At 36.4% G+C, this 13,888-nt stretch overlaps 1 protein-coding gene across 12 annotated transcripts in view; it reads left to right on the top strand.

Moving 5' to 3' along the window:
* The window catches only part of SOCS5 (suppressor of cytokine signaling 5), a 62,009-nt gene extending 48,606 nt beyond the window's left edge, over window positions 1-13,403 (top strand). For 9 of the 12 annotated variants that reach the window (XM_057558033.1, XM_057558029.1, XM_057558039.1 and 6 more), the window contains one exon: window positions 8,159-13,403. In XM_057558033.1, the coding sequence (XP_057414016.1) occupies window positions 8,171-9,781 (1,611 nt within the window). In that variant the 5' untranslated portion in view covers window positions 8,159-8,170 and the 3' untranslated portion in view covers window positions 9,782-13,403. Of the gene's footprint in view, window positions 1-7,485; window positions 7,635-8,158 lie in introns of those variants that run through there. The other 3 variants (XM_057558031.1, XM_057558036.1, XM_028168490.2) reach the window with 2 other exon arrangements.
* The last annotated feature ends 485 nt before the right edge of the window (window positions 13,404-13,888 follow it).

Here is a 13,888-nt window from a genome sequence, read left to right as displayed (position 1 = left end):
TATACATAACTCAACAACATATTTTGGACTTTGCCTGTTTAAAAGATAAATTGATTCATAGTGTATATATCTTAATTTCTTATCTTTCTCTAAGCATTATATCTTTGAGATTCATATGTATAGATGCAAGTAACAGTAGTTTATCACCCCTGCTGTATAGTAATACATTATTTGAATATACACTCAGACTGATGAGGTTTCACTAGGATGTCTCAATGACAGTCTCAACTGCAATGTTTCCTAAATTGAATTTATTAACTCTCTTCAACCCCTCACTTGCCAAAACTGCTCTATCTATTGTGTTTTCTGTCTCTGAAATAGCATCTCTTTCCACCCATTTGCCCAAGCTGGAAACTCGTTTTTGACACCTCTTCCTCATTCCCCATTTCAAGGCAATCTTTAATCCTGCAGGTTTATCTTCTAAACACTTCAAATCTATCTCTATCTCCACTATCACCACCCTAGTCGAGTTCTTACCTGGACCTCTGTAGTAGTCTTTGTGCAGTATCAATATCCTTTTTCATTCTCTTACCGTGGATTATAGGCCTGCCTACGTCTTCCACTTCGTCTTGCCACTCTTTCCTTCACTTGCTAGTCTATGTTAACTTCAGCCATTGTTCATGCCATGCTTATTCCTGCTTCAGGACCTTTGCAAATGCTGCTTCCTCTGCCTGTGGAACACTGTCCCTAATTCATTCTTACTCATCCTTTAGGACAAAATTTTGACATACCACCTCCTCAGAGAGAAGTCTTCCTTGCTCACCATCCCTTAATCTAGATCATGACTCCCTGTTATCATTAGGCCTTTGTACTCATCCCACCTGGCACTACTATAAAATTAATTAAATGATTATTAAGGAAGACCTTTCCTTTGATTCAGTCAGTGACAGTAGTCTACAGAGTCTAATAAAGCAAGAAATCATAAAAAGGGATGCATGCCTTAAAATTTTTACTCTAAGAACATGACTGCATGTTCATTTGTCAGTCTTTTTATTAAGGGACAAAGGCCTTTTCTTTGGGAGTAGGTCCATTAGCTGCCAGTTCCATATTGTTTATCTTTCAGAAACCATACCCATAATATATCATCTCAGATTTCCAGTTTGGGTTTTTTAAGTAGAACAAGAATTTAGACTCTTCTGATACATTCTGAGTTTAGAATCCTTATGGGTTTTTGCAATATTTTTTCCAATTTTTAAAACTATTTTCTTGCCTGTACCTAATTCAGCAACGTAAGTATCTCACTTTTACTGAGTATTTCAAAGTCATTCAACTCAGTCTTCCCCACTCCCCCGCATTCTGTTAAGTTAATTAACAAATCACCTAATTACAATAATAAGTATAAATGGCATGAACAGGTCTGGAAGCAAACTCAGTAAAAGTATAACGTAGCTGATGGGAAGAAGTCTCTAAGTGTACTAGGTTGGTGGACTCTACGGTTTTTGAGTGCACATGTACATGGTCTAGTGTATTGATATATTATCTATAGTGCAATACTGTAACTCTGAGGTTGAATTATGTGGCCATTTATTACCCACAAAACAGCAATTTTATATGGTTGAATATAATATTAAATAACAGTATAAAAGATAAACAGGCATCCAGTTGGATAATATAGATCAAGTCACAGTAAAGTATGTAAATAATTTTAAAATAATTTTCTAAAGAACTCCAGTGGTTCTCAGATTCTTTTAAGGGACTATAGCTATGATAGCCATGCATCCCTGGATTTCTGGGTCAGTCTTTAATATTTAACATTGTATTATTTTTTCTAAAAATTATTGAAATGTTACCAAAATATCAATCAAAAATGGAATCTCCTAAACTGCCTCTTGTACCTGACTTTAGCACAGAAATACTTTAATCAGCCATGTGTCCCAATTTTTGTACTGTAACTGAAGAGCTTTCTATTGGAAAGGTATTACCATGACTTAAGTAGTCTAGGTAGACTAAACAGTAGAGGAGGGATTTTAGTTGGGTCACATTCTTCCTCTTTACTCACTGTGGCATGCCATGTAGTCTTAAAACTTGTTGAATTTAATTTATTTCTAATAAAGTGTGGATCAAGTCCCATTGAAATGAACTCCTGGGAACTATTTCAATTATTTTGTTTTGTGGAAATTTTGTAATAGATACTACTTGGTATTAAGAGGGCCATTGACTATGGTCTTTACTTTTTTAATATATGTAAATTTTTGTAGTAATGGAATTTGACCTCTGATATTTCATAATTCTGATTTATAGCTTATCCTGTTAAGTATCATTTTTCAGCAAAAGCTATTTTACTTACTATATTATTATAAAACCAATTTTTAATTATGATTGATTGTCCTTCAAGGAAGGAATGACTTTTTAGAAATTTGCTTTGGATAGTTTTAAGGATAACTCTCCAGGTATAGAAATGTGAAAGATTGTAATAGATGATGAACTTTCAATCTAAAATCAATACAATTGAAATTTAACACTTTTTTATAGCCCTGTGTAACTTTATATAAAACCATAAAGTAATAGAGTTTTAATTTAGTTCTCAAAGGGTTTCATCCAAACACATTTCCAAAAATTTAACAAGAAAACAAATAAAAGAACCTCAGAACTGACATTGTAATTTACAATGTAATTTAATTTTCAATTAAGATAGTTGAAATGCCTTCCTGATTCTTACATGGACTCTTCTATGAATCACTATCAGTGATTTTGTTCCCAGTATTACAGCCGCCCACATAGCATTCCCCATCTTAGGAAAAATCTACTTTCTGTCCCCAAAGGGGTGTGGGAGCATAATAGTCTTTCTTTAAATTAGGGTATTTTGTCACGATGCAATCTAGCAGCAGTCTCCACATTATGAATAGAGAAACCACTAAATTTCATGCTCTGTCTGTGAAACTGAACCAAAGGCTTAGTGTTAGAAACTGCCTACTGTCACCTAGCAAGTACAGATGTTTTCTGCATGTCCCACTTGTTTATACAGCTTACAAAGAACTGTATATGGAATAAGTGGTTTTAAGTTTAGTCGCTTTCTAAAATGGACAGTCATTTTTTTAGGTATAATTTGCTTGTCAAAGAAATATCTTTAGATAGCTACAAAATTTATCTTATAAACATGGAGAAGAGAGATTTCTGTACTTTTTGAATATTGCTCTTTTAGTTTCTGCAGTGGTGTGGTTTATAATCTTAACATACACTAGACCAAGGTCAACAAACTTTTTCTGTAAAGAGCCAGATAGAAAATACTTTAGGCTTTGTAGGCTACATGTGGTCTCTGTCGAATGTTCTTTGTGGGTTTTTTGTTTTTGTTTTTTTAATCCCTTTTAAAAATGTAAAAACCATTCTTAGCTGAGTCTATACAGAAATAGGCCACAGGCCAGATTTGCTTCTCGGTCTGTAGCCTGCTGACCCCTTCTCTAGAACAGTACTGTCCAATAGAAATATAATTTGAACCATATATGTAATTTAAAATTTTCTAGTGGCCACATTTAAAAAGCAAAAAGCAGATGAAATTAATTTTAATACTATATTTTACCAGTTGTATGCAAACTATTTTTATTTCAATATGTGGCACTAGCCACATTTCAAGGACTCAGTAACCACATATATCAGACAGCACAGCTCTAGAGCAGAGCTATTCAAAGTATGGACCATGAACTGGTGGCGGCCTACAGTTTGTTACCAGTTTATGACAGGTTAAGTATAGAAATTAAAAGCAAGAATTTAAAATATTTTATAGCAATTTAACAGTTATTTTATATCTTCAAACTAATAAGAAACTTGGCACTTGTACTTCATATATCTTTTTTTACATTTCATTTTTTAAACAATTTATTATTATATCTTACAAAAGAATCAGTCTGTGAAGTTAAAAAGAAACTGGCTCTTCACTACAGATAATTTAAGAGGCACTGTTCTAGACAGTTCCTCCTAAGATTCTGCAGGCCTCTTGTATACATGGCAAAAATAAAAAAAGAAACGGTAATAAGATTGTGGTAGGTAGTTTATTTAGTACTATTCACATGCCACCAACCACTACAGAGCAGTGTCCTTTTACTTGTCTCTTTCAGAGCTACCATTGGAGCCTCTGACCAGGCTACCCTAGGCCAGTGGTTTTCTTACTCTGCTCTAGAATCACGCAGAGAGCTTATAAAAAATAGCAGTGTCCAGGCCCAACTCCAGGCCAGTTGAATCAGAATTCCTTGGGAGGGGGCCTGTGTACAGTTTAAAAAGGTGTATATTTTTCCATTTACATCCAGGTGATTATGTTTTACAGCCAGCATTATTGTATGGATTCCCTCATCCCAGAAAAATTTGCTCTTTCTCCGTTTGGAAGAAATCATTAATCTGGGTGGGGGATTTTCTATGTGGGACCATTCACTTTCTTTAACAGTGAAAGGGGGACTTTCCGGTTAAATATGTCAGATTGAACTTTGGCATTTTATCTTTACGCCCTCCTAGAACCCCACTGAAATGAAAGGAATAAAAAAAATAGAAGGCATAAATCACAAGTAGAAAGCAAATGAGAGGAGACAGAAGTAGGCCTGATTGGTCAACAAGTTTTTGATAGAAGCAGGTTTGTAGAAATTAGCAGAACTGAGAAAGCTGATCTAAAAACCTGATGTTAAAAAGAAGCAACCCAGTTTATGCTGCTGGCTCAGAAATTCAAGGAACCAGTTACCTCAGAAGGTAACGGTGGAGTATGGAGCTGAAAACAGGCACGGTGGGAAGTCTGTGTATCAGTCTCCCATGTGTCCTCCTTCACCCCGAGCAGCCTGGAAATGATTGTTCCTTTACCTTGGATAAAACAAGAGGTTAGAGCTGGGAGAAATTTAAGAAGTTATTCGTAACTGAAGTTGGGATATCTTGTGAAAATAAGGACAACTTTTGAAAAACAGGGACTAAGCGAAAGTCTGAATATTGAGGTTAAGACCTCACCATTCCCTTTTCCCTGTTCTCAGAACGTGGCAGTCAGGTGTCTATGCCCCAGACAGGAGATTGGAGCATTTCTCTCTGGGATGAGCAGCCCAGAGACAAGGTTTACAGATGCCAATTTCTGAGGATTTCCCTAATAAAAAACCAACTCATTGTCTCATCACCTTGTAATAAAGCCAGTTGACAAGCACCGCCCACCCACCCCCACCTCCCCAAGTGGACAGAGCTTCTGATCAGCATGTCAGTGGTGATGCATCATCAGACACTTGTAGAAAGCCTCTGAAGTAAAAAAACAGAGACCTAAAGATTTAAGGAGAAAAAAATAAGGTACTAAGAAGAAACAGATAAAAATATTTAAAATGTTAAAAAAAAAGAAAACATTTTAAAACTTTGTATCCTTAGAGAAATGAGATATTATATCCAAGAAGCTAGAATAGGATGCTATTAAAAAGAACATTCAGGACTTCCCTGGTGGCGCAGTGGTTAAGAATCTGCCTGCCAATGCAGGGGACACGGGTTCGAGCCCTGATCCGGGAAGATCCCACACGCCGCGGAGCAGCTAAGCCCGTGCACCACAACTACTGAGCCTGCGCTCTAGAGCCCGTGAGCCGCAACTGCTGAGCCTGCGCACCACAACTACTGAAGCCCGCGCGCCTAGAGCCCGCGCTCCGCAACTAGAGAAGCCACCACAATGAGAAGGCTGTGCACCGCAACGAAGAGTAGCCCCCGCTCACTGCAACTAGAGGAAGCCTGTGTGCAGCAACAAAGACCCAACACAGCCAAAAGTAAATAAATAAATAAATCTATTTTTTAAAAAAAGAACATTCAGAGAAGAAGATGGTCTTGGAAATTAAAACTGTGATAGGAAGAATTGTAACTGCAAGAGAACTGTTAGAAAGTGATGCCAAAGAAATCTAGCAATAGAAAATGAAAAGAAATGCAATCTTGAAGATATATGATAATCAAAAGATGAATCTAAGTGGTCGAGTGTCTAATGAAAAGGACTTTCGGGAGGGAGGGAAGATGGGGGAATAAAAAGACACTGAAAGGGCATGGCACAACAAGTGTAGAAAAGGCCCCACACTAAGGAGAAAAAGAAGAGGTACAATGTTTCATGAAATAAAAACAGGTCACATACAGAAGACTGGGAATTGGTGTGATATTAGACTTTTCAACAGCCATGTTGAAGCCACTAGAACAGTGGAATAATACCCTCAAAATTTGAGGGGTAAATTATTTCCATCACCCAATAGAATGTTATCAACCAATAGCAATATGAACATGTTATCTAGAAACAATGAGGAAAATAGCAGCAAGAAACAGCTAACAGAATTCAAAGTAATTTTCCTTGATTCACTGGGAGTGGGAATCAAGAATGGAGAGGATGTTGCAGGCAATGCTCTTTTTTGTTATAAGCCTCGCAGTAGTATTTGACCTTTGGAACTATAAGTGTATGAATTAGGTAAAAATAAAAAGCAACTTAAAGAAACGAGAAGGAAGCCAGGCTAGAAGGGACTAGGGTATCGGAAGAGTAGATCTACAAATTTTGGAGTCAACAGGAATGTAGCAGGAATTAGTCCTAAAAATAACAGGGCTATGAGTGAAATCTTAACATAAAAAACAGTTAAGTGATAACAACAGGCATGTTAAGTTCAAATGGTGTAAGCCTCAAAAAAAGGCTTACAAAAAATTTTTTTTGCAAGGAGGAAGAGACAGAATGTTCTGACAGAGTTTAATAAGATTTAACAGTTCCATCTAATAGATTTTATTAGAATATATACCACCTACCACGCAAGCTTCTATGTACTTAACAGTAAGCTTTTAATAAAGAAGAATCTGAAAGTACAATTTATGATTTTGTAGACATAAATTCTCTATGTTGGCATTGTCACTAGTCCAAGAGCAGTGTTAGTCCAAGAGCCCTTTCTGTAAGAAACTAAAGGGAAGATATGTAATTCATCTTAAGAAAGTTTATTCTTTATTTCTCTTGATCCTACTCAGCTTCTTGAAAAATGCAAGTATTTCTGACAAAGAGGATTAGTCAGTTATGGAAGGATCAGCTCTAATGACTCTCACCACTGTAAGAAACAACTCAGATAGTTTTACGATACTGATTCTAAACTGTGCAGAATAGTACATAATGACATAGTAAACATGAACAAAAAATCCAGCGGAAAAAGTGCCATACTTACTAAATGGCAAAATAGAAAAAGAACACTTTTTAAAAACTTTTTGCTGTCATGTTGTGACAAAACTAGTTGAATTTTAAGTTTAGGCTTTTCCATTTCATCTAATGTTGACTTTTAGGTTACTGAATGAGACAGTGTGCCTATAAATATTGTAGTCTTAAAATAACTCACTTGTAAAGTGCCATAAACTGCTTTAGATTTTTTTTAAAGGAGCAAGAATAAAGATGCCAAATTGCATATTTTTTGTTTTTTTTTAATTACTAAAGTATCATAACTTTTTTTCTATCACTCTGCTATTTTCAAGCTCTTCCAGGGTTAAGAATTGGGAAGCTTAAAGACATGTTCCATTTAAACCTAAATTTTATATTCTCTTTCTTTTCTCCTATTTTCCCTTATACTCAAACTGCTTCTTCAAAATCATGGATAAAATTTGTTATGTCATAGGGCGAGGAGGGAAGATATGGAATTTTTACAAGTGATTGACCTGTAAGGTTTAGACTGCCAGATGAGTAGAGCGGCAGTTAGTTGGTAAGTGAAATTGGTAAGATTACTACTTAAAGGTTTTTTAACTAATTTTAATGTATTACACAAATGTGGCCTTGATTATCACTTTTGAGAAGTTGAATGCAGATACCTTTCAACAATACAGAACATACTTTCCCTTTGTAATACTTGAGGCAGTACCTAAATTATTCAAAGAAAGGAGACAGAAATCAATGTCATAATGAAATTAGGTCGATGCATAGGAAAAAAACAACCAGAGTTTAAGGGTTTGTTTCCTTTCCCCTGAGTTCTGAGTATTCTATCTGAACGGAAGTGGAAAGTGAGGACTAGCTTGAATAATGGTGCCGCAGAAGGGTCTGATGGCCTTACAGCTGCCAAACACTGTAAGAGCCTCATCACCTTAGCAGGGCAATGTAAGGTGAATTTCTGACCAGAACCCCTGAAATTTCCAATGAGAAGAAGGAGGGTGGTGAGTACTTACTGCCTTTTCTGTTTTCACACACTACTTTGATTAACTTGTTTTCTCCTTTTCCTGTTTTTGTCTTTAGGTCTTATAATCAATGGATAAAGTGGGGAAAATGTGGAATAACTTCAAATACAGGTGTCAGAATCTCTTCAGTCATGAGGGAGGAAGCCGTAGTGAAAATGTGGATATGAACTCCAACAGATGTTTGTCTGTCAGAGACAAAAACATCTGTATAGGAGACTCAGCTCCTCAGCAACAAAGCAGTCCCTTAAGAGAAAATGTTGCCTTACAACTGGGGTTAAGCCCTTCAAAGAATTCTTCGAGGAGAAACCAAAACTGTGCCACTGAAATTCCTCAGATTGTTGAAATAAGCATTGAAAAGGATAATGACTCATGTGTCACTCCAGGAACAAGACTTGCAAGAAGAGATTCCTACTCTCGACATGCTCCTTGGGGTGGGAAGAAGAAACATTCCTGTTCTACAAAGACACAGAGTTCACTGGATACTGATAAAAAGTTTGGTAGAACTCGAAGTGGACTTCAAAGGAGAGAGAGGCGATACGGTGTAAGCTCTGTGCACGACATGGACAGCGTTTCCAGCAGAGCCGTAGGAAGTCGCTCTCTGAGACAGAGGTTGCAGGATACTGTGGGCTTGTGTTTTCCCATGAGAACTTACAACAAGCAGTCAAAGCCCCTCTTTTCTAATAAAAGAAAAATACACCTTTCTGAATTAATGCTTGAGAAATGCCCTTTTCCTGCTGGCTCGGATTTGGCCCAAAAATGGCATTTGATTAAACAGCATACAGCCCCTGTGAGCCCACATTCAACATTTTTTGATACATTTGATCCATCCTTGGTTTCTACAGAAGATGAAGAAGATAGGCTTCGAGAGAGAAGGCGGCTTAGTATTGAAGAAGGGGTTGACCCCCCTCCCAACGCACAAATACATACGTTTGAAGCCACTGCACAGGTTAACCCGTTATATAAACTGGGACCAAAGTTAGCTCCTGGAATGACTGAAATAAATGGGGACAATTCTGCAATTCCACAAGCTAACTGTGACTCTGAAGAGGACACAACCACGCTATGTTTGCAGTCACGGAGGCAGAAGCAACGTCAGGTATCTGGAGACAGCCATGCCCACATTAGCAGACAGGGAGCTTGGAAAGTCCATACACAGATTGATTACATACACTGCCTTGTGCCGGATTTGCTTCAGATCACAGGTAATCCCTGTTACTGGGGAGTGATGGACCGTTACGAAGCAGAAGCCCTTCTGGAAGGGAAACCTGAAGGTACATTTTTGCTCAGGGACTCTGCGCAGGAGGACTACCTCTTCTCTGTGAGCTTCCGTCGCTACAACAGATCCCTGCATGCCCGAATTGAACAGTGGAATCACAACTTTAGTTTTGATGCTCACGACCCATGTGTGTTTCACTCCTCCACTGTAACAGGACTTTTGGAACATTACAAAGACCCCAGTTCTTGCATGTTTTTTGAACCATTGCTTACGATATCACTAAATAGGACTTTCCCTTTTAGCCTGCAGTACATCTGCCGTGCAGTCATCTGCAGATGCACTACGTATGATGGAATTGATGGGCTCCCTTTACCATCAATGTTACAGGATTTTTTAAAAGAGTATCATTATAAACAAAAAGTTAGAGTTCGCTGGCTAGAACGAGAACCAGTCAAGGCAAAGTAAACCCTCCTGTCCCCAAAGGGCATTAACTAGATCTGCTTTTATGTGCATCGGGCAGTACACCTCTAGCAAGCACACGTATCAGTGTTAGGTTTTTTTCAGTACAGTATGTAAGCTTAGTGTTAGTGTTTGTCAGGTGCAATCTGCTGTTACTTACTCAGATAAACGTGGTGCCTATTGAGACAACAGAGGATACAGCTACAGGTGTTCAGTAAGGCTACAAAAACATTCTGCCGATTTAGCTGACAGTTTGGTTTTTAATGGCTGTAGTAACTGAGTGAAGCAACTCGGGGGCATTTGCTATGAAGAATTCTATTTCTTACTGAAGAACAAATTATTAATATTGGATGAGTATTTCAACAGTGTGACTAATGTTTGAAATTATTATTTTTTCTAAGAATTTTTCTATAACCTTCCAAAAGTAGTGATGTTTGTAGTTACTATAAATTAAGCTTTGGAAGTCCAAAAAATAAAGACTGCCTTCCTTTTAGAAAAAAAATGCAATTTTCTGGCCACAAGGGCATAGTGCAGTTCACTTAAGTGTTGATATAGTTTATAGTCAGTCTCCTTTTCTCTTCTGCAAAAGGTACTGTTAAGTAAACCAGGTTTTCTAAGTAGTAGTTCTTAAAATTTCAGACTTATGAAAAGTTGGTAGTAGAATTTTATTTAAGGCCTTAGGTATTCATTTTTTAATGAGTGCTTTAACATAACACATTGGGAATAGCTGCTGCAAAGTAGGCCTGCATGTGATTTTTTTAAGTTGACATGTGCAGTCAAATCGCTGATTCATTAAAGTTGGGTCTTTTTCTATGCCCGTGATGAGTTTGTGAACCGTGAAGAAAATGAGACTAAAAGATACCAAACAAGTCAGATACTACTACAGTGGTTGCTGATTGTTGAGATTATTGTTAAACTGTAATTCATAATTTGGATGGCAGTATTTATCTCTTTGTTGTAAAGTCTCATAGCTGAATTGCTTAAGTACAAGTTATAGAATTTCAGTGCACTTAATTTTTAATGGAAAATCTTAAACCTAAATTGCTGATTTAAAAGGTACTGTACAACCATTGAATCTGTAAATAACTTTACTTAGCACCTTTTTGTCACTTAGAATAGTATGCAATACTACTTGAGTGAGCTATTTTGGAAGTAATACCAAGTTCTAGTGTTTGCTTCTTAGTATTGGACTGAATTTACAGTTCCATCCTGGACATTTTGCACTAAAGTAGTCGAATCCATTCTTCTGTCTTTTTGTTAACGTGCTCTGTACCACTGGTGAGTGCTCCTTAGTTTCCTTACCTGCTGCTACAGAAAGTTGTTTTACATCCCAATGGCTATCGCCAAGGCCACAAAAAAGAAAAGCTATATTTGTATGCAACACTAACCCTTTGACTGCTAATGTATGTTTCCGCTTGCTGTGCCTTGTTACGGCTGCTTTTTTGTGCTAATAAAGTACGTTTGGTGTTCTCCTTGTATATCTGCTGTTTTATACATTTGCAACAATTTCTCTTGTAAATGGAATGGTTTGGGGTTTTTAAATAAGCATTACCTGACAACCTACTATAGTTAATGCAGAATTACTGAACAGTCTAATATTGACTTATTCTGACTAAGCTAACTCTAAATTTAATTCTATACATCTTTCCAATCATAATCACATATACTGTGGAACAGTATCTATAGTTACTGCAAATTACTGTGTAGTTTAGATTATAACAGAAAATGAACAGAGAAATACTGACTAAACCTACTGATTTCTCTGCTTATAAGTGAAAGATTGAAACTATCACTGACATGTTATAATAAATGAATATCTATAGCCTCCCACTGCATCAGAAACAAGTTACATGAAGTCTTGTAAACTAATAATACATCAGCGCCATTTATTGGTTTGGGGACCATTTTAATTAATAATAAATGCCCAAAATGTAGAACTTTAACCAAAGACTTGTCCATTTTAAAGCAAAATGGGGATTGAAGGGACTTTTCCTGTTGTTTCTAATAGAAGTCCCTGAAGAACATACACCAAAGTGTTTGAGAACTTCATCCAAACCTACTTTAAAGCATTATGTGCAATTAAGTTGTTATGACATAATTACATTGCATAACTGTTGGGTCCGTTTTCTTGAGCTTATAATGTACCTGGAAAATAAACCTCTTGGGGAAAAAAAAGTTCATACTGATTATTGGAGAAAGACTATATATGCAAGCAAGATCTTATTTTAAAGAGGTAACTTGAAACTCCAAGAAAGCACTTGATGTTTTATATGCTTGTAGCAAATTGATGTTTTAATTGTAGTTTTATAGAAAGTATTAATGCTTTTATGTATTTCAGAAATTTCATATGTTAAATGGAAATTGTTTTAAATGTGTAAATATTTGAGTTTATGTAAGCATGTATGTACTGTGCTAAAAGTCACTTATGTTTCGGTTCGTGTGTAATATTAATATGCAACTTTTGGTTTAAAATTTTTTCTTAAACAATTAGTGGCTTACATTTTAAAAAAGAAAAAGCACCAGCATGAAACTGCACCTAAGTCTATATTCACTGTGTCTTTTTCTGAATCCCGCTGTAGCCTGTCAACTAAATTTGTGTTTTCATGGTCTTTTTGAAGTGCATTTTGATAAGAACTAGGAAATTCTTTAGAAGTTTAGACACTTCATAGTGAAGTAATTATAATTTAACCCAAGGAAAGATTGCTCTGATTCATATCCATTCTCATTCTTACGTTCACTTATTCATTCATTCACACTCCCTATATACATATGGATATATATATATATACACATATATATATTTATGCTGTTATTAATTTCAACATTAATATTGCCATCTGATTCAAAATCATGTAAAGGCCTTATTCTATATATATACTATCCTTGTACCATTCAAATTTGATTATCTGCACCTGAAGTTTAGTCTTACAACTATAATCTTGTTTGTAATACAGTTACCTTACAAAGAGCAAGCATTCATTAGTATTTTTTTTTACTGGCTAAACACAGTAAAAAAATTTTTGAAGAAACAGCTTGGTTTAAATATAGTTATTAAGAGTCATAATTAAATTTATATTTTTTAGACAAAAATTGAGCCCAAGTGATCATACTCCACAAACTGATCTGTGTTCCTGTGGTCCATGAGAAGGTTTATATAAGATTTATCTTGAACTATAAAAATTGATACTTGAACTCTAAGCTTCATTTTGACAAAATTCAAAGTTTATGAACATTTTTATTTGACATTTTGACCTGGTTGCTATTCATTTTCCATCCTAAGCTCCCTTTGCTCCATGGCACTAAATACTAGTTTGGGAAGTTTTATTGAGATTGATGTTAGATCCCTTATTTTTGTAGCAAAGAAAGTTATAAAGTTCCTTTTTGGTAGAGGCAAAGAGTCTAGAGTGAGTCAGAACTCTCCTAGGAAAGATGCAGAGTCTATATCCATCTCTGGGAGTGTGTTACCACCACAGATCACACCAGTTCCTTCATTTATTCTGTACCGCAACACATAACAGTTTTACCTAGATGAAATTAGGTAAACATGCACACTAAGGGCTGACTTAAAGGTGAGAAACGTTTCCAAAGGGGGCAATGCTGCTTGGTGCATAAAAACTTCATATCTATATGGCTCAGGTTTTGTTTCATGTTTTTCCAACAGCCAATCAGTCTCTTATAATGTGGTATATTTCTAAGGAGATTTAGGGTAGGATTTCTGTGGGAGGTGGTTGGTTGTTGTTTTGGGGGGTGGGGCGTGGAGGGATTGTCCTTTCAAAGTAGGGATCAGTTGGAACAACTGTTTCCATGCCCAGGAAGCTTGATTGAATATTTAGACTCATTTCAGCCATTCATTCAACAAATATTCATTGAAGACCCATGTGCCAGTCACCATTTTAGGTGATGGGTATACATTGGGTTACAAGACAAAGTTATGGGGTCACTGGAGAACAGTGACCTTGAGTGATGAGAAGATCACCAAGATCAAAGAAAAGAGTATTTTGATGAAAGAAACAAAACTAAAGGTCTCAAAGCAGGAATGAGCTTTTATACTGAAAGAGAGAATGCCAGTAAGACAAGTCCAGTGAGTGCGCTGAGGAATGGTGGGTGATAAGT

The sequence above is a fragment of the Balaenoptera acutorostrata genome, chromosome 12, assembly GCF_949987535.1.
Source record: "Balaenoptera acutorostrata chromosome 12, mBalAcu1.1, whole genome shotgun sequence".
Classification (NCBI taxonomy): Eukaryota; Metazoa; Chordata; class Mammalia; order Artiodactyla; family Balaenopteridae; genus Balaenoptera; species Balaenoptera acutorostrata.
Note: the sequence above shows the minus strand (reverse complement) of the source record. Positions and strands in the feature narration are given on the sequence as shown.